Source organism: Phyllobates terribilis, unplaced genomic scaffold (genome assembly GCF_046119375.1).
Source record: "Phyllobates terribilis strain yellow unplaced genomic scaffold, ASM4611937v1 Scaffold_61__1_contigs__length_8056638, whole genome shotgun sequence".
Taxonomy (NCBI): Eukaryota; Metazoa; Chordata; class Amphibia; order Anura; family Dendrobatidae; genus Phyllobates; species Phyllobates terribilis.
The window spans coordinates 3,047,195-3,067,386 of NW_027362821.1; the positions used below are offsets into that span (position 1 = coordinate 3,047,195).

The window sequence follows — 20,192 nt, forward strand, 5'->3', positions numbered from 1 at the left end:
GGCTCCGCTCCGTACACCTCGTACACACGCGGCTCTGCTCCGTACACACGGCTCTGCTCCGTACACCTCGTACACGCGGCTCTGCTCCGTACACCTCGTACACGCGCGGCTCTGCTCCGTACACACGGCTCTGCTCCGTACACCTCGTACACACACGGCTCCGCTCCATACACCTCTTACACGCGGGTCCGCTCCACACGCCACGTACACACGGCTCGGCTCCGTACGCCTCGTACACGCGCGGCTCCGCTCCGTACAGCTCGTACAGGCGCGGCTCCGCTCCGTACAGCTCGTACACTCGCGGCTCCGCTCCGTACGCCTCGTACACGCGCGGCTCCGCTCCGTACGCCTCGTACACGCGCGGCTCCGCTCCGTACGCCTCGTGCACGCGCGGCTCCGCTCCGTACGCCTCGTGCACGCGCGGCTCCGCTCCGTACGCCTCGTGCACGCGCGGCTCCGCTCCGTACGCCTCGTGCACGCGCGGCTCCGCTCCGTACGCCTCGTGCACGCGCGGCTCCGCTCCGTACGCCTCGTGCACGCGCGGCTCCGCTCCGTACTCCTCGTACACGCGCGGCTCCGCTCCGTACGCCTCGTACACGCGCGGCTCCGCTCCGTACACCTCGTACACACGCGGCTCCGCTCCGTACACCTCGTACACACGCGGCTCCGCTCCGTACACCTCGTACACACGCGGCTCCGCTCCGTACACCTCGTACACACGCGGCTCCGCTCCGTACACCTCATACACACGCGGCTCCGCTCCGTACACCTCGTACACACGCGGCTCCGCTCCGTACACCTCGTACACACGCGGCTTCGCTCCGTACACCTCGTACACACGCGGCTCTGCTCCGTACACCTCGTACACACGGCTCTGCTCCGTACGCCTCGTACACACACGGCTCTGCTCCGTACACCTCGTACACACGCGGCTCTGCTCCGTACACCTCTTACACACGCGGCTCTGCTCCGTACACACACGGCTCTGCTCCGTACACCTAGTACACGCGTGGCTCCGCTCCGTACATCTCGTACACGCGTGACTCCGCTCCGTACACCTCGTACACACGCGGCTCCGCTCCGTACACCTCGTACACACACGGCTCTGCTCCGTACACCTCGTACACGCACGGCTCCGCTCCGTACACTTCGTACACGCGGCTCTGCTCCGTACACCTCGTACACACGCGGCTCTGCTCCGTACACCTCGTACACACGCGGCTCTGCTACATCCACACTGTAAACCCCTCCTGACCCCACACATAAACTTCAGCTCATCCAGCACCATGACAACCAGCACAGCAGAGTCCTGCATCCACTGAGGCCCCTGATCATGTGACCCCTGACTCCTCCCCTCCTGTGACCTCATCACAGGTCCTGTGCGCACAGAGCAGCCATATATGTGGTGGCGGCTCTGCAGGTGGAGGTATGTGGAGGCCCCCATTACTGGGTGCAGGGGGCATTAACCCCTTCAGCACGGAGACTCTTTTGGGGTCTTGTGTTGCCCCTTTATAAGAATCATAAGGTTTTTGTTCTGTTTCCTGTAATAGATACATACGACCCAACTATGGAGACAGGAAGGGAGGAAACGTATTGTTCTCATAGTACAGGACCCCTTTACTGGCCCCACAGTGTAATGCCCCCATTATGCCCCTTATGCAGTATGTATGATGCCCCCACAGTGTAATGCCCCCATTATGCCCCTTATGCAGGATGTATGTATGATGCCCCTCACAGTGTAATGCCCCCATTATGCCCCTTATGCAGGATGTATGTTGCCCCCCACAGTGTAATGCCCCCATTATGCCCCTTATGTAGTATGTATGATACCCCCACACAGTGTAATGCCCCCATTATGCCCCTTATGTAGTATGTATGATGCCCCCACACAGTGTAATACCCCCATTATGCCCTTTATGCAGGATGTATGATGCCCCCACACAGTGTAATGCCCCCATTATGCCCCTTATGCAGTATGAATATCCCCACAAAGTGTAATGCCCCCATTATGCCCCTTATACAGGATGTATGATGCCCCACAGTGTAATGCCCCCATTATGCCCCTTATGCAGGATGTATGATGCCCCCACACAGTGTAATGCCCCCATTATGCCCCTTATGCAGGATGTATGATGCCCCCACACAGTGTAATGCCCCCATTATGCCCCTTATGCAGGATGTATGATGCCCCACACAGTGTAATTCCCCCATTATGCCCCTTATGTAGGATGTATGATGCCCCCACACAGTGTAATGCCCCCATTATGCCCCTTATGCAGTATGTATGATGCCCTCATACAGTGTAATGCCCCCATTATGCCCCTTATACAGGATGTATGATGCCCCCATTATGCCCCTTATGTAGTATGTATGATGCCCCCACACAGTGTAATGCCCCCATAATACCCCTTATGCAGTATATTTGATGCCCCCACACAGTGTAATGCCCCATTATGCCCCTTATGCAGTATGTATGATGCCCCCACACAGTGTAATGCCCCCATTATGCCCCTTATGCAGTATGTATGATGCCCCCCACACAGTGTAATGCCCCTTATGCAGGATGTATGATGCCCCCACACAGTGTAATGCCCCCATTATGCCCCTTATGCAGTATGTTTGATGCCCCCACACATTGTAATGCCCCCATTATGCCCCTTATGCAGTATGTTTGATGCCCCCACACAGTGTAATGCCCCCATTATGCCCTTTATGCAGGATGTATGATGCCCCCCACACAGTTTAATGTTCAGGGACGTACTAAAAAGAATGAAGATCAGGAATAAATAAAAAGAATGAACATAAAAACTTACAGGTCCAAACATATGGAGAGATATTATGGATTTCTTGTGTATCTTGCACATGGGATGAACATGAAATATATCAGGATTAAAAGGGAATGAACACATTCCATATAAACAGTTGTATATTCTGTTCCTACACTACCACCATCCCCCTACACACAGTATAATATTTCCACAGTCCCGCCTGAGGTCCTGCAGTTGGAATAAGTCCTGAGGTCCTGCAGTTGGAATAATCCCTCTGGAGTTGGTTTTCCCTTTGCCTGCTCCCCTACATGTAGACCCTCGAGCATGTATACATGCATGTAATGGAGCAGGCCTTACTTGATATCGAGGCTTTGTACAGTAATATACCGCATGAGGACGGTATCAGAGGAGTAAGTCGTTTCTTGAAATCAAGATCAATAGAGTGTAGTAGACATAATGACTTCATGGAGGATCTTCTAAAACTCACACTTACTCCCAACATATTTCTTTTTGACAGGAAGTACTTCCACCAGTTCAGGGGTACTGCGATGGGGAGCCCCTGTGCCCCCTCGTATGCTAACCTATTCCTGGGCTCATAGGAGGAAACCACAATATTCAGGGATGATCATAAGTGGTGGCATTCATATATTGGGGTATTATATAGATATATTGACAACATTTTTATCATCTGGTCAGAGACGAGTGAGCAATTTCTTGAATTTGTCAGGGAACTCAATACCCATAGAGTGGGACTTAGATTTATATCAGAGTTTAATTATTACCAGTTGCCTTTCCTGGATGTACCAATCAAGAAAGTACGGGATGGGACCCTAGGGCCACTCATCTACCATTAACCTATGAGCACTAATAAACTATTAAATTACTAAAAAAAAAAAAACAAGCAATATCCATGGGGCCAATTTTTACAGTTGAGTAGAAACTGCTCTAATGTCACAGATGTTAATATACAGGCAATAGACATGAACACCAGATTCAATGAATAAGGTACCCACTGTTTATTTTGGATTCCGCACGATTGTTTGCAGAAAAACAGGAGAGACAGACACTCCTCCATGCCTAACCGAGAGACCAAGAAAAATATGGAATAACACAAGTAATAGAAACTTGTCACAATCACAGTGACCGTATCTTTAATATCCTCAGAAAACACTAGTATGTACTTGTGGTCGACCCGGACCTGAGGGTGCTGTGGGATCTACTCCCACACCGTAGGAATTAGCACAAGCACTCTGTCTCCTGGATTGAATTGGATCACTCTGGCTGACCGGTTGTAGACTCTGGCATGAGCTTCTTGTGCCTGGAGGAGATGTTCTTTCATAATGGGCATCACCTTCGCAATCCTCTCCTGCATCAGAGCGACGTGCTCGATAACGCTCCTGTGGGGCGACACCTCCGCTTCCTAGGTTTCCTTTGCAACATCCAGGAGACCCCGCGGATGTCAACCATACAGGAGTTTTAATGGCGAGAACCCTGTAGAGACCTGTGGAACCTCTCGGATGGAGAACAAGAGATACGGTAGGAGACAATCCCCGTCTCTGCGGCCCTTTCTATGGCCTTTCTCAGCATACTCTTCAGAGTCTTGTTAAACCTTTCGACAATGCCATCTGTCTTAGGATGGTATACTGAAGTCCTCACCTGGGAGAATTACAGGACTTTGCATAACTCCCTCATCACCTTACTCATAAAGGGAGTTCCCTGGTCGGTGAGTATCTCCCTTTGGTGAGCCTGTTCGGGGGAAAAACTATGGACTAACTCGCAGGCTATACTCTTTGCGATGGAGTCTCTCAATGGAATCGCTTCAGGAAAGCGTGTGGCATAGTCCAGGATAACCAATATACACTGCTCAAAGAAATAAAGGGAACACTCAAATAACACATCCTAGATCTGAATGAATGAAATATTCTCATTGAATACTTTGTTCTGTACAAAGTTGAATGTGCTGACAACAAAATCACACAAAAATCATCAATGGAAATCAAATGTATTAACCAATGGAGGCCTGGATTTGGAGTCACCCCCAAAATTAAAGTGGAAAAACACACTACAGGCTGATCCAACTTTGATGTAATGTCCTTAAAACAAGTCAAAATGAGGCTCAGTATTGTGTGTGGCCTCCACGTGCCTGTTTGACCTCCCTACAATTCCTGGGCATGCTCCTGATGAGGCGGCGGATGGTCTCCTGTGGGATCTCCTCCCAGACCTGGACTAAAGCATCCGCCAACTCCTGGACAGTCTGTGGTGCAATGTGACGGTGGATGGAGCGAGACATGATGTCCCAGATGTGCTCAATCGGATTCAGGTCTGGGGAACAGGCAGGCCAGTCCATAGCTTCAATGCCTTCATCTTGCAGGAACTGCTGACACACTCCAGCCACATGAGGTCTGGCATTGTCCTGCATTAGGAGGAACCCGGAGCCAACCGCACCAGCATATGGTCTCACAAGGGGTCTGAGGATCTCATCTCGGTACCTAATGGCAGTCAGGCGACCTCTGGCGAGCACATGGACGGCTGTGCGGCCCTCCAAAGAAATGCCACCCCACACCATTACTGACCCACTGCCAAACCAGTCATGCTGAAGGATGTTGCAGGCTGCAGATCGCTCTCCACGGCATCTCCAGACTCTGTCACATCTGTCACATGTGCTCAGCGTGAACCTGCTTTCATCTGAAAAGAGCACAGGGCGCCAGTGGCGACTTTACCAATCCTGGTGTTCTTTGGCAAATGCCAAACGTCCTGCACGGTGTTGGGCTGTGAGCACAACCCCCATCTGTGGATGTCGGGCCCTCATACCACCCTCATGGAGTCGGTTTCTAACCGTTTGTGCAGACACATGCACATTTGTGGCTTGCTGGAGGTCATTTTGCAGGGCTCTGGCAGTGCTCCTCCTGTTCATCCTTGCACAAAGGAGGAGGTAGCGGTCCTGCTGCTGGGTTGTTGCTCTCCTACAGCCCCCTTCACGTCTCCTGGTGTATTGGCCTGTCTCCTGGTAGCGCCTCCAGCCTCTGGACACTACGCTGACAGACACAGCAAACCTTTTTGCCACAGCTCGCATTGAAGTGCCATCCTGAAGAAGATCCCACAGGAGACCATCTGCAACCTCATCAGGAGCATGCCCAGGCATTGTAGGGAGGTCATACAGGCACGTAGAGGCCACACACAATACTGAGCCTCATTTTGACTTGTTTTAAGGACATTACATCAAAGTTGGAGCAGCCTGTAGTGTGTTTTTCCACTTTAATTTTGGGGGTGGCTCCAAATCCAGGCCCCCATTGGTTAATAAATTTGATTTCATTGATGATTTTTGTGTGATTTTGTTGTCAGCACATTCAACTTTGTACAGAACAAAGTATTCAATGAGAATATTTCATTAATTCAGATCTAGGATGTGTTATTTGAGTGTTCCGTTTATTTTTTTGAGCAGTGTATACTGATGTTGCCCACGAGCAGATTCAATCAGGGGACCAACCAATTTCCATAGCAATCCTCTTGAATGCTCTACAATAATGGGCAAAGGCACAAGGCGACTTCGAAAGTGAGAGGTGGGGGCGGTTAACTGGCGTGTAGGGCAAGACTTGCAATACTTACATCCGGGCCAATAGAACCTCTGCACAATCTGTTCCTGCGTTTTTTCCACTCCCAGATATCCCCCCAAGACATGTCAATGGGCCATGTCCAACACCTTCTGTCTATAGGGGCCCGGCACTATTAACTGCTCCACTCGCTCCTCCCTCACTTTCTTGACCCGGTACAACGACTCCCCACTCATCATAAAATGGGGAAATCTTGTGTCAGCCCCCAGCTCCTGTGTAACCCCATTTATAACAGTGACATTATTAAAGGCTTCCTTCAGAGTTAGGTCCCTATGTTGGGCAAACCCAAAATTCTCGCTGGTCACCCCTAACTCCGGAATGGCAGACACAAAAGGGAAACCTGTCTGACTTTGGGTGTGGTGATACCTCCTCAGGGTTAACTGGTTTCTTATCTGAGCCAGCGAACCTGGAACTCTTCCCCGACACATCCCGAAATAAACACAAGTCCCAGCCTATAGTAATAGGGTGCAACAAGTCCTGAACGACGCCGACCTCGTGGGACTCAGTACTGTGAGCCATTTCAATGTCTACTCTGGCCATGGGGTAGTCCTTAGCATCACCATGAATGCACCGAACGCCAACTTTTTTTCCCTGGGATCATTTGAAGAGGAAGGGTGGCCATCATAAGAGTCACCAGACTCCCTTATTCTAGCAGTGCTGTTACCTCCTGTCCGTTCACCTTCACAGTACATGCTTGTGGCCCCTCGCTGGGTTGACACTTCACACTGCAGGTCGGATAAGCATAATATGAACAATGGCGTCCTATGCTGCAGTCCATCGGCTCAGCGGACAACGGGCGGCTATATGGCCTGGGCCGTGGCACCTCCAGTAAACAACATCACCTGTAGGGACCTTAGGCTCCACCTCCCCCACCCCTTTGGACCCTGAATGGCCCACCCCCTTTTCAGTCTCAACCCCCTGTTGGGAACCCCAGTATGGAGTGGGCTGCCTTCCCAAGGAACCTTCAACCCCCTGGTATCTCTCGACCAGTCCAACCAGGTCATCCGCATTCCAAGGATCACCCTGGGCAACCCAAGTCTGTATGGGCCTTGGCAGGGAGTGCACAAACCGGTCCATCACCACCCGCTCTACCATCTGCGCAGGTGTAGGGGAATCCGGTACCAGCAACTTCTGGACCAGGTGCAACAGGTCAAACATTTGGAAGCGAGGTGGTTTGTCCCGATGATTACCCCAGCGGTGAACCCACTGCTCCCTGATAGTCATTGTCACCCCCAAGTGGGCGAGAATCTCAGTTTTTAGCTTGCCATACCCTTTGGCGTCCTGCAAAGCTAAATCATAGTACACCTTCTGGGGCTCTACCGTCAAGTATGGTGCCAATACCTCAGCCCACTGCTCTGGCATAAGTTTCTCCCTCTCAGCGACCCTTTCAAACACCGTTAGGAAGGCCTGAACGTTATCCACCAAGGTCATTTTCTGCAATGCCCATTGTGACATCCAGAATTAGTGCTGTTGCAGAGTGTGACATGCAGAAGTAGTGCTGTTGCTTTAAAAGCATTCAGCAACTATTAGCAGTAACACAAGCACATGAGACAGGAAGTGTTGTGCTCCAGAAGCATCCAGCAACTAGAGGGGTTAACACAGTCACAGGAGTACAGTGTCCATTTTAGGACATGATCAGATATCAAAATCAAACATCATAATGATGTCAGTTTGAGGCTAAATACCCTGTCTGACAAATGTTTCTCACAAGTGACTTTGATAAGTGACTTTTACAACTGTAATAATAATAATAAAAAAAGTCACTGTTCGCTGATGGGACTTGAACCTAAAATTCTGTATCCAGACACCAGTGCACTAACCACTGAGCTATTAACTCAGTTGAAGAAACCTAGGAGTTCCATTTAGTTATATGATTTTCAGTGCAAATCTGATTGAAACTCATTGGGACTTATGCACAGACTGCTAGCAAGACAGATTCAAATGATGTTTGATTTTGATGTGTGAGTCTGATGTGTGACTTTCTTCAAACATCAGAATCACAATGACTTTTAGTCACCCTGAGTATTTTCATGGTTGATCTCATAAGACAAGAAAAGCTGCCAGTTACTATCACTTGCCTGGATAGCTCAATGGTAAGGCATCAGCCTCTGAAACTAAAGTGTCACAGTTCAAATCCCAATAGAAATATTATTATTATTATTATTTTTTTAACTATCCCTATTTAGCACACAAACTACAGGGGTGTTTTACTTTTTAATATCTGACATTTTGATTGTCATCCTGACGTGTTAAGAGTTTCAGACAAGCTGTCTATTTGCATGGTAAATTACATAGCCAAAGTAAATTGGGAGGCACTAATTTGCTACATATCTATTTCCAAGTGACTGTTCATTCACTTTCTGACTCCGGAGGGTGTGGACATGCCTGTCTGCCTCTCTGCTAGATTGTGGAGACAATACGGCGCCGGACTACTGGCAGCCCATTGCAGCAGCAGAAGCTTCTACTTTATTTTAGTTACAGTTTTGTTACAGTTATTTTATTTTATTATTTTATTACCTTCTCTGGATTGCAACGTTCCTGTATACTCGTCTATTGGGGATGGAAGATACAACACTTCCCACACTATCAACTGCTGCTGGGCACACAGCACGAGATCTGCACCTGGATCTTCTTCCACCACTTACAAGTCTCCTGCAGGTACAGACACTCTGGGGCACGCAATACGGACCATCTCAGCTAATGCTACTGAAGGATGCATGCTGCTACCCACAGCCTGTGACAGGGATACAGCCATATGTGAGCGGTGGAGGTCACTGTATACGATTTGCCATGGAGAGGACTGGTGTGACGGGTGGAAATAATGACGGGATGGTGGACCCTAGGTCTGTTGCTAAACGAGCAGTGTATTCTAGGGATCGTCTTCTGGAACTGCGCAGGATAAAGTCTTCTCCAGCAGTGGCAATACTGAATGTTCCACGGGAAATAAGGAGACCTTTCAGAGGCTGCAGAGCAGGCAAGAAGATCAAGTCCTGGAGGAGAAGGTTTAAACCAGTGGTCCCATCCATTATCATGGGTAACGTACGATCGCTGGGAAATAAGTCGGATGAACTGCTGGCTCTGAGTAAGACCCAGAAGGAGTTTAGGGAATGCAGTCTCATGTGCTTTACAGAAACCTGGCTGCATGAGGAGGTCCCAGATTCATGTGTCTCGGTACCAGGGTTTCAAATGGTTCGGGCTGATAGAGAGAGAGTTAGATGCGGCAAGAAAAAAGGTGGAGGAGTGATACTCTACATTAACAACAGATGGTGCAATCAGGGGCATGTAACTGTTAAGGAGAAACATTGCTGTCCAAATATTGAACTGTTAGCAGTGGGCCTCAGGCCTTACTATCTGCCTAGAGAATTCACTCTTGTTATTGTAGTTGTGATGTATATACCACCATCTGCGAACCCAGAGGCTGCTGGGGATGTGTTGTCAAGGGTGATGGCCCGGCTTCAGACTAAACACCCAAACTCTCTAACTGTAATTTCTGGGGATTTCAATCGAGTAAAGATCTCATCTGCAATACCAAAGTTCTATCAATATGTCAAATGTCCTACACGGGACAACAACACACTGGATCTCCTCTTTGCTAATGTTAAGAATGCTTATTCATCGGCTGCATTACCCCCCCTGGGGAAATCTGACCACAACCTCATACTATTGTCTCCTGCTTACCAACCAGACGTCCGCAAACAACCAGTGACAATTAAAAAGATAAGGAAGTGGTGTCCAGCAGCAGAGGAGGCATTACAAGACTGCTTTGACTGTACAGACTGGGAGGTGTTGTGTACCATGAAAGAGAAATGTAATGTTAATGAGATTACTGGCAGAGTTACTGATTACATCAACTTCTGTATGGACATTGTAGTACCTGTTCAAGAGATTCGGTGTTATGCAAACAATAAGCCATGGATTACAAAAGAGTTGAAACATTTACTAAACATGAAAAAACTGGCTTTTAAAAGGAAGGACAAGGAGGCATTGAAAATTATACAGCGAGACCTAAAGGGGAAAATTAAGATTGCCCGTGAGGCATTCAGAGTTAAATTAGAAAATCAATTTGCACAAAAAAGCTCCAGAGAGGTGTGGGCTGGAATGAAGCTAGTGACTGGGTTTAAGGCAAGGTCGGAGCAGGGGGGTGGTGGACTTATAATGGCTAATGAAATGAATCAGTTCTTCAATAGATTCAGCAATAAAGGTGCGGTAGCAGCAGGGAAGGGGGAGGAGGCCGGGGAACAACTAGCTAAATTAACAGGGGGTGAAATAGATCATTTCTCGGTCTCCAAAAATGACGTGAGGGACCAGTTTAGTAAGCTGGCCATTGGCAAAGCAGCAGGGCCTGACGGTCTCAGTCCACGTGTCCTCAGAGTGTGTGCAAATGAGTTATGTACTGTCTTCCAGCATCTCTTTAACCAGAGCTTACAATCAAAGAGAGTACCAGTGCTATGGAAGACTTCCTGCCTGGTGCCGATTCCCAAGACTACCTTCCCGGCTTCCCCGGGGGACTATAGACCGGTGGCCTTAACATCGCATGCGATGAAGTCCTTGGAGAGAATAGTACTTGCTCACTTGTGTCCGAGGGTGATGGCGCATACTGATGCTCTTCAGTTTGCGTACCGGCAGGGACTGGGTGTGGACGATGCTGTAGCGTCTCTGCTACAAACAGTACATTCCTTTTTGGACAATGATGGAACCACAGTGCGTGCTTTGTTCTTTGATTTCTCTAGTGCGTTCAACACATTACAGCCACTCTTACTGCGAGGAAAGTTGATTAAAATGGCGGTGGATGAGGGACTTGTGAATTGGATAATTGACTACCTGTCGGATAGGCCACAGTTTGTTAGGTGGGGGACGGCTACATCAGATAGTGTACTGAGCAGTGTCGGAGCCCCGCAGGGAACAGTGCTGTCGCCATTCCTCTTTACATTGTACACAGCTGACTTTCAGTATAAATCAGACCGTTGTCACCTCCAGAAGTACTCGGATGACTCTGTGATAGTTGGCGGTATTGGGAAGGACCAGGACGAAGAGGAATATAGAAGGGTGGTTGCGGACTTTGTAGTATGGTGCCAGGCTAACCATCTAGAACTAAATGTTAAGAAAACCAGGGAGTTGGTGATGAGCTATGGAAGGTGCAAGAAGGTATGCCTACCTGTTACCATTGACGGTCAGGATGTGGAGATGGTGGACAGTTTCAAATATTTGGGGGTTTACCTGGATAGCAAGCTAGACTGGAAGTGCCACATGGAGAAGGTCTACAAGAAGGGGATGAGTAGATTGTACTTCCTAAGGAAGTTAAGGTCTTTTAATGTGTGTGGCAAAATGCTTGAGGTGTTCTACCAATCCATTGTGGCTAGTGCCACCTTTGCGGCAATAATTTGCTGGGGTAACAGTGTGCGTGTTGCTGACGCCAACAAGCTCAACAAACTTATAAAGAAGGCTAGCGCGACGGTGGGCCTACAGCTTGGGACTTTTGAAGAGGTGGTAGAGGATAGGATTAAGAAGAAGTGCAGAGCTATAATGGGCAACAACACACACCCGCTTTATGAACTGTTTGCGAAACAGAAGAGCACATTCAGCAATCGCCTAATACAACTAAGGTGTAAAAAGGAAAAATACAGGAGATCGTTTGTTCCAACAGCTATGGGGGTGTTTAACAAATGTCTGAAAAGCAATGTCTAAAGTATTCCAAATGTTTTGTTATCATATGTGTCATGTTCGAGATCTGTGTTCTGCTGCTGTGATACCGCAATTTCCTCCGGGATAAATAAAGTATATCTTATCTTATCTTATCTTATCTTATTTGCATAATTTCTTAAAGGGGTCTAATAATAACATTTCTTTATTGTCAATTTTTCTTTCCATCCACCCAAGAACTGGCTGCAAACTCCCAATTTACTTTTGCTATGTAATTATTATTATATATCACTACCTAAATAATCAAATAATGAACCTACAGCTTAATGGTAAGGCATCTGTGTCACATAGTTTTGGTTTGAAAGGATAATAGTAGTAATAATAATAATAATAATAATATAATTAATAATAAAAAGTTCAGTGTCCCTACAGGTTTTTCTTGGCTTATGAGATTAACCATGATAATACTCAGGGGGTCTAAAAGTAATTGTGATTCTTATTCTGATGTATGAGAAAAGTCGTCAGATATCAAAGCCAAGCATCAGTGAAATTTGTGTGCTCGCCAACATCATTTAAAAAACAAAAGTTTATTTTTTCTGCACCAGGGATTTAAACTCAGAACTAGTGATGGGCGAGCACTAAAATGCTCGGGTGCTCCATGCTCGGGTTGAGCACATTGGAATACTCGGGTGCTCGACCCAAGCAACGAGCCCAATGTAAGTCTATGGGAAACCCAAGCATTTTTCAGGCGGCTCTCCCCGGCGGTCTGTTTTTGATCAAAAATAGCATGAAAGCTATCCCACCATGGCAAGGTGAACCCATTCGGGATAGTACTACTCTGTATAATATTAAAAACTTTACCATGTGTCAAAGCCTCAAACTTCTGTGTGTGAATCAAACATGAGATCTAATGTGATAGAAGATTACAGTCCAGGGAAGATGGGATACATTCATATAGACGACTGGTGGAGATGTAGTCAGTGACGGACTCTGGCTAAATATGTTTCTAAAGCCATAGTAGAAGATGAAGATGTTGTCCTCCTCATGAAGTAATTATTTCTCATGTCATGTATAATGAATATCTCCTGCAGTATTGCTAATGCCGATTCCAGTGTCGGTAAATGAGACGAGAATTAGCTTTATGGAAGATGAGTCTATGAGAAACGTGTTCAGCTGCAGACTCCAAGGAAGAAACTGCTTGTTGTCTGTGGCCTAAAATATATAGGTTTTATTACTAGATGTAAAGAAGAAAACGAAATACTGTAAAATAATAAATCTCATATGTTTCCCTTTATTATCTCCAGTAATTGTATTATTACACAGGATTTTTATGATGTTACATCGGCTCATCATCTTCTCATTTAAGTCCCTACAATATCAGATCCTCTCAGTGAAGATCTATTAAAGAGAATTTTCCTTATGGAATCATCAAAGATGGATATGGATAGAGACAAGATGGCAGAGAGAATATTACACCTCACCCTAGAGATCCTCTTCCGGCTTACTGGAGAGGTGAGAGATTCTGATGACGTCACATTACATCATTCTTATCTATGGGAATAACAGATGGACAGAACTGGAGAGGTGAGTACTCTGGAAATGTCTGTAGTGAGATTTATTAATGTGTCTCTCCATAACCAGGATTACACAATAGTGAAGAAGACCTCTAGTGAGCGCTGTCAGGTCCATGTGTCTGAGGGATGGGGAAGACCCCTGAGCCCAATCACGGAGCTTCCACCTCACCCCCTGATACATGAGGACATCAATGACCAGAAGATCCTAGAACTCACCTACAAGATGATTGAGCTGCTAACTGGAGAGGTGACACTGCTGGGAATGCTGGGATATTATACAGTAACGCTATGGAGGGATCGGGGGGATGACGGTATCATTGTATGTGTCAGGTTCCTATAAGATGTCAGGATGTCACTGTCTATTTCTCCATGGAAGAGTGGGAGTATTTAGAAGGACACAAAGATTTGTACAAAGACGTCATGATGGAGGTTCCTCAGCCCCTCACATCACCAGGTAATAGACAGGACTAAATACACACGACCTATAATTATCTGTATGTAAAGAATGAATTCAGTCCCTTATGTGTTTCCTCCAGATCTATCCAGTAAGAGGACAACACCAGAGAGATGTCCACGTCCTCTTCTTCCACTGGACTGCAAACAAGAAGATCCCAGTGTTCCTCAGGATCATCAGGTAGATGGAGAGAAGCTATCATGAGATCTCCCCTATGATGTGTAGACGGCTGTGAAGGTCTTGTGCTCAGTCTTGTTTTATCCACCAGTATTTTGTGTTTTCTATTTGTGTAATGAGAACGGTGGAGATGGCAGGATTACAGCCGATCATAGATGTGACTTCTCATCTGTTTGTGACTTTTACAATATTTGTTTCAGGGTGAAGATCTGACCTATATTAATACTATAGAGGCATATGTGAGGGGTGATGAGCGGTGTAAAGAGGAGATTCCTACATATGACCACCCAGGTGAGTAGTGACCACTAAATGCAGAGAAGTCACAGATTCTTCTCAGTCACCGGCTGTGGCTGCTTTATCAGTGGTGGAGTCCGGCCGTATCACAATCGTGTGATCACCATTTTGACTCTAAACCACAACATTCTCCTCCACCCAAAACTGTTCAAATGATTTTGGGCATTGAAACCCTTTTCCATAGAACTTACAACCTGGAGGATCCACCTACCCCCTGTGATTAGGAGACGTTACCTGCCCAAATCTGTAAACCACAAAGCCAGAAAATCACTTGAAGAAAAATATTATGATGCGACTGTAAGAGAAAGCGGATGGTAATGATGGTGTTGGCTTCCTAGATCCCTGATATCTTATTGGATGAATCTACCTTCTCTCCCTTCTGTGCTGCTGAATGTCCTCATATGATCCCTACAAGACCAGGTCTAGTCTTTCTGGCCAAACTTCACTTTTATGATCTACAACATTAAATTTGCAGTGAGGGCCAAGTGTGAATTTCTGTACAATAACAACAGTTTCCCTTTATCGTGACTTTTCAATTTCTTTTAAAACCGACTAACTTCAAACCAGATTGTGATAAACTAAACAAAAGCAAACATTACACCTGTGCCATGATATCTCTCTAAGCTAAATTTAAGACACCTCAGCTCTGCACTATTATGAAAAGTTCTCTTTGAAAATCTAATATTTCTTCTTGAAACTCATCTGACAGAAAATATTATCCCTTACGATAGTTTAGATTACTAAGAGCCCCCGAGCCCCATACTCCAATTTCCCCAGAGAGGTTTCACGACTAGTTACTCACTACTTACTGATGAAGACTGTTGAGTTTGATCATTTCAGTAGATGTGTTCTTGTCTATAGTCACAGTTTTTGAGTACAGTAGTTAGTGCCCAAAATACTCTGATTTAACCCCTTCCTGCAGCCAGTTTTGTGTTCCTATCTGGGCCCATTTTTCAAATCTGACGTGTGTCACTTTATATGGTGATAATTTTGGAATTCTTCACAAAGGATAATAGGAAACAAATGGACCTTACAAATAATATTCTAACTTCTCTTGAATCTGACAATACCCCATATACGGTTGTACACTACTGTCTGGGCACATGGCAGGTTAAGAAGGGAAGGAGCGCCATTTAGCTATTTGAATGCAGATTTTGCTGGGATAGTGTGCGGACACAATGTATTGGGGGCACTGCTCATAGTCACCTGGGACCTCAAAAGATGGCTACCACAAACAGGCTTGGCGCTATCTACTCCATTTTCCAGATGCCAGGGTTTGCCTTGCTCATCATCCTTTAACCCCTCTACATGGATTTGGACTTAGACAGAGACCCCCTAAGCTTGGGCCACAGTGTTACCTAATGTTCTGTGGTGTGAGATGGCAAGAACAATAGTCAGATAGCCGGGTCAGAACCAGGAGGTCAGAGAAAATACAAAATCACACAAGAGTAGTCAGTAAACGGGCCGAGGTCACAACAGGAAACAAATACACAAGCCGGGAGCTGAGCACAGAGGACTGAACCAGAGGAGGACAAGGCTGTATCTGGCAGCTTCCAGCAATATGCTTCCAGCTTTAGTAGGGTGTGGTGCTTTCCAGTTGGCTGAAGCAGGGAGCAGATTACTCCAGCTGGACAGCACACACACCCATACTGCCAGATTGGATGGTACTACTGGTCCCAGGCACCCTAATCTTAGTGGTGGACAGAGACTGCGCCGCCCAGAGCTTCTGGTTCTGACGTCTCCTCCATCACCAGCGCCGCCTGCAGAATGAATAAGGCGGCTCCTGGTGACAGAAGCAGACATCCCAGGAGCAGATCCCAGAGGAGATGGGACACACCATTTACAGAAGCCCTAATGTGACCAAATTGCATAAAACCAGAGCAGTAGAAATCCCCATAAAGTGACTCCATTTTGGAAATTATAACCCTCAGTGAATTAATCTATAGGAGCAGTGACTATTTTGACTCCACAGTCACTTCCGGATATTAGCACGCAGTGGATGTTGGAGATTGAAAATTACAAATATATAATTTTATTACCCAACACATAGTGCCCAGATTGTGCTCCAGGAGACACACACCATCAATTAAGTGGGGTCTTCTCATTATAGTAATGCCGAATACATGGAGGCTAAATGTGGTTTGGGCGCACTGCAAGGCTCTGAAGAGAGGGGGAGATCTGACTTTGGGAGATCAGATATTGCTGGATTGGTTTATGGAAGCCATGTTGCTTTTCAAAAGCCTTTGAGCCACTAATAATGTGGAAACCTCTGTTTTTCCATTGACAGATGATGAACCTGAGTGGGGACTTGTTTTTTGTGAGATGAGTAGAAATTTTTATTGATATTATTTTCACCTACATAACATTGTTTGGTGGCTTTTTATTCCATATTTGGGAGGCAGAATTAACAAACAGTTGGACACTACGATCCACTGGTTCATCCTATGAGGTTTTCTATTAGACTGTGAACTGTCATTGTCTTGATGAATAATGACGGCTAACATAGGGCAAAATTTAAAAAAAATCACAGAAAAAAATACAGCCTTACCAACACCAAATCATATAACAAATGCACTAGCAGGATGCCGCAGACCCCCATGATAAAGGTGGGGGCTGCGCAGGTGCAAAATACTTATGGAGCAACCACTCACAATCATACCAATTCATGGAGGGGGTGGTTGCCTAGTATTAAAGATGCACACAGAAGAAGCTTGCATAGGACGCCAGTCACACATGTAGGTTTGATGCACAGTGTCTGGCTTAGCCTAATGATGCCCATACTATTACATCAGGAGGGCTGCCCAGCACTATATAAGTGCACCCCACATGGACAGACACCCCAGTACACCCAACCAACACTAAAATGCTAATGCATTTGTTATCTGATTTGGTGTTGGTAAGGCTGATTTTTTTCTGTGATGTTTTCTTGGTAAATAATGATACTTTTACATAAAGTACATTTTTACGGAGAGTTTAAGTAAAAATATTCAACAATATAAATTTTAAGGATATGTTATTCATAAATAATAATTGGTTTTCTTCTTGGCAGATGACTGTACCAGGAGATCAGAGGAACAGCTGACGTCTTCAATTTTTAAATCTGATGATCTTGGGATCCCACAGGATACAATTGAAGTGAATGCCATTAACCCAGATATCCCATCATCCCTTCACAGCAAAGATCTGTCACCTGATCCTTTGAAACACGTCCTGTCTTCTGATTCATTACCGACTACTAAGGAAAATCAAAGTCACAAAATAAGCATTAAAAAACAAATTGCTCCTAAAGCAAAGAAGCCATTTTCACATTCAGAATATGGAAATAGTTTTTCCCTCGAAAAGTCTTTTCTTAAACATCAAAAAATTCACACAGCAGAGAATAGATTTTCTTGTTTCAAGTGTGGGAAATTTTTTAACCAGAAATCAGATCTTGTTAATCACCAGAGAAGTCACACAGAGGAGAAGCCATTTTCTTGTTTAGAAAGTGAAAAATGTTTTACAGAGAAATCAAGTTTAATCAAATATCAGAGAACTCACACAGGAGAGAAGCCTTTTTGCTGTTCAGAATGTCAGAAATGTTTTAACCAGAAATCAAATCTGGTTAATCACCAGAGGACTCACACAGGGGAGAAGCCTTTTTTCTGTTCGGAATGTGAAAAATATTTTAGCTGGAAATCAGGTTTAGTTGAGCACAAGAGAATTCACACAGGGGAGAAGCCTTTTTCCTGTTCAAAATGTGGGAAATGTTTTAGCCGGAAATCAGTTTTGGTTAATCACCAGAAAAGTCACACAGGGGAGAAGCCTTTTTCCTGTTCAGAATGTGGGAAATGTTTTATCCAGAAATCAGATTTGGTTAAGCACAACAAAACTCACACAGGGGAGAAGCCTTTTTGCTGTTCAGAATGTGGGAAATGTTTTAGCTGGAAATCAGATTTGGTTAATCACCAGAGAAATCACACAGGGGAGAAGCCTTTTTCCTGTTCAGAATGTGGGAAGTATTTTAGCTGGAAATCAGGTTTGGTTATACACCAGAGAAATCACACAGTGGAGAAGCCTTTTTCCTGTTCAGAATGTGGGAAATGTTTTGTGAAGAAATCATCACTTCTTAGTCACCAGAGAACTCACACAGACGAGAAGCCATTTTCATGTTCTTAATGTGGGAAATGTTTTACACGGAAATCAACTCTTAACAAACTTCATAGAAGTCACACAGGGGAGAAGCCTTTTACATTTTTAACCGAAAATTGTATCTTCATAAAGGGGTTGTCCACTACTAGGACAACTCCTTCTCATTCCTCATGTTTGACCTTGTTAAAATAAAAACACTCATACGCACTTACTGTTCTGGCGCCGTTCCATTGGTGTCACAACTTGCGTTTCCGTAAGGCTGTTATATCACACAAGATTGCTACATCACACAATCCTGCTGCCAATCAACGCCACCTTCAGACGTATTGTACATCAACAGGAAGGACATGGCCTGGACATAGCACCAAGAGAACGCACACACTGAAAGCACTCTCTTCAGACCGTGTTCTTGGATGAATTATAAGCAATTTACAGCCTCAAACATGACTTTCGATATGGGAAAGAAAGAAGAGATCAGAGGTTAATCTGAGATCCTCCACCTCCGTCAGCATGTCTGGTATGCCGTGTTTCTTATGGAAGGTCTTATCTTCCTGCTCCGGAGCTATTACTGCCTCACCTAAGCATGGAAAAAGAAGCAGTCTTAACCCTCATGATGACAGACAGCTCAGGCTTGTAAGTCTTGCACCAACTTCTCTCTTAATGTAGACCTCACAAGAAAACAGCTCCACAAATCTCCCTGTACTCTCACCAAAGTCCCCATACTGAGCAGTGCTTGCTTCACAGGGACATTTACCCCCACAGCCACAGGTTATTCTGATATGGGGAACAACATAACTTATTTGTATATCAGATTGCGTCTATCCCTACTAAAGAAGATATGGAGCAATATATTCAGAGGCGAGAGACCAAATACAATACTGAAATACGTCCCCTCACTTCTATCCTGTCACAGCTTACTGACAAGGTACAGGGATTAGAGGATAATGTCGTCCAAGTTAGAGGCCATCATAATGCTCAGAAACTAACACTGGATCTTCACAGCCAGTAAATAAACCATCTGTTTAATATGGTTGATGATGAAGAAAATCGCAATAATATCTGCACAAGTGATTATGCCAACACTGCGATCATTATTCAATAATATCCTTGGTGATCCTATTGATAAGGAGCTGGAGATTGAAAAAGCGCACCATACAATAGGCAATCATGGCCCAGATCCTGAGTGTCCAAGGGACATTATCTGTCGCATACATTTTTTCAATGTAAAATAGGCCATTGTGAGGAAAGCAGAGGAGTTGGGTCCTTGTGATTTCAATGGAAAACGCATATAATTGCTCACATACAGTACAGACGAAAAGTTTGGACACACCTTCTCATTTAAATTTTTTTTCTGTATTTTCATGACTATGAAAATTGTACATTCACACTTAAGGCATCAAAACTATGAATTAACACATGTGGAATTATATACTTAACAAAAAAGTATGAAACAACTGAAATTATGTCTTATATTCTAGGTTCTTCAAAGTAGCCACCTTTTGCTTTGATGACAGCTTTGCACACTCTTGGCATTCTCTTGATGAGC

At 45.5% G+C, this 20,192-nt stretch overlaps 1 protein-coding gene across 1 annotated transcript; it reads left to right on the top strand.

The window, feature by feature from the left end:
* Positions 1-1,359: 1,359 nt before the first annotated feature.
* Positions 1,360-19,949, top strand: LOC141192433 (uncharacterized). Its single transcript, XM_073661957.1, has 7 exons — positions 1,360-1,426; positions 13,386-13,531; positions 13,661-13,840; positions 13,924-14,047; positions 14,130-14,227; positions 14,425-14,515; positions 17,568-19,949. The coding sequence occupies exons 2-7, from the start codon at positions 13,439-13,441 to the stop codon at positions 18,671-18,673; spliced, it is 1,692 nt and encodes a 563-aa protein (XP_073518058.1). The 5' UTR covers positions 1,360-1,426; positions 13,386-13,438; the 3' UTR covers positions 18,674-19,949.
* The last annotated feature ends 243 nt before the right edge of the window (positions 19,950-20,192 follow it).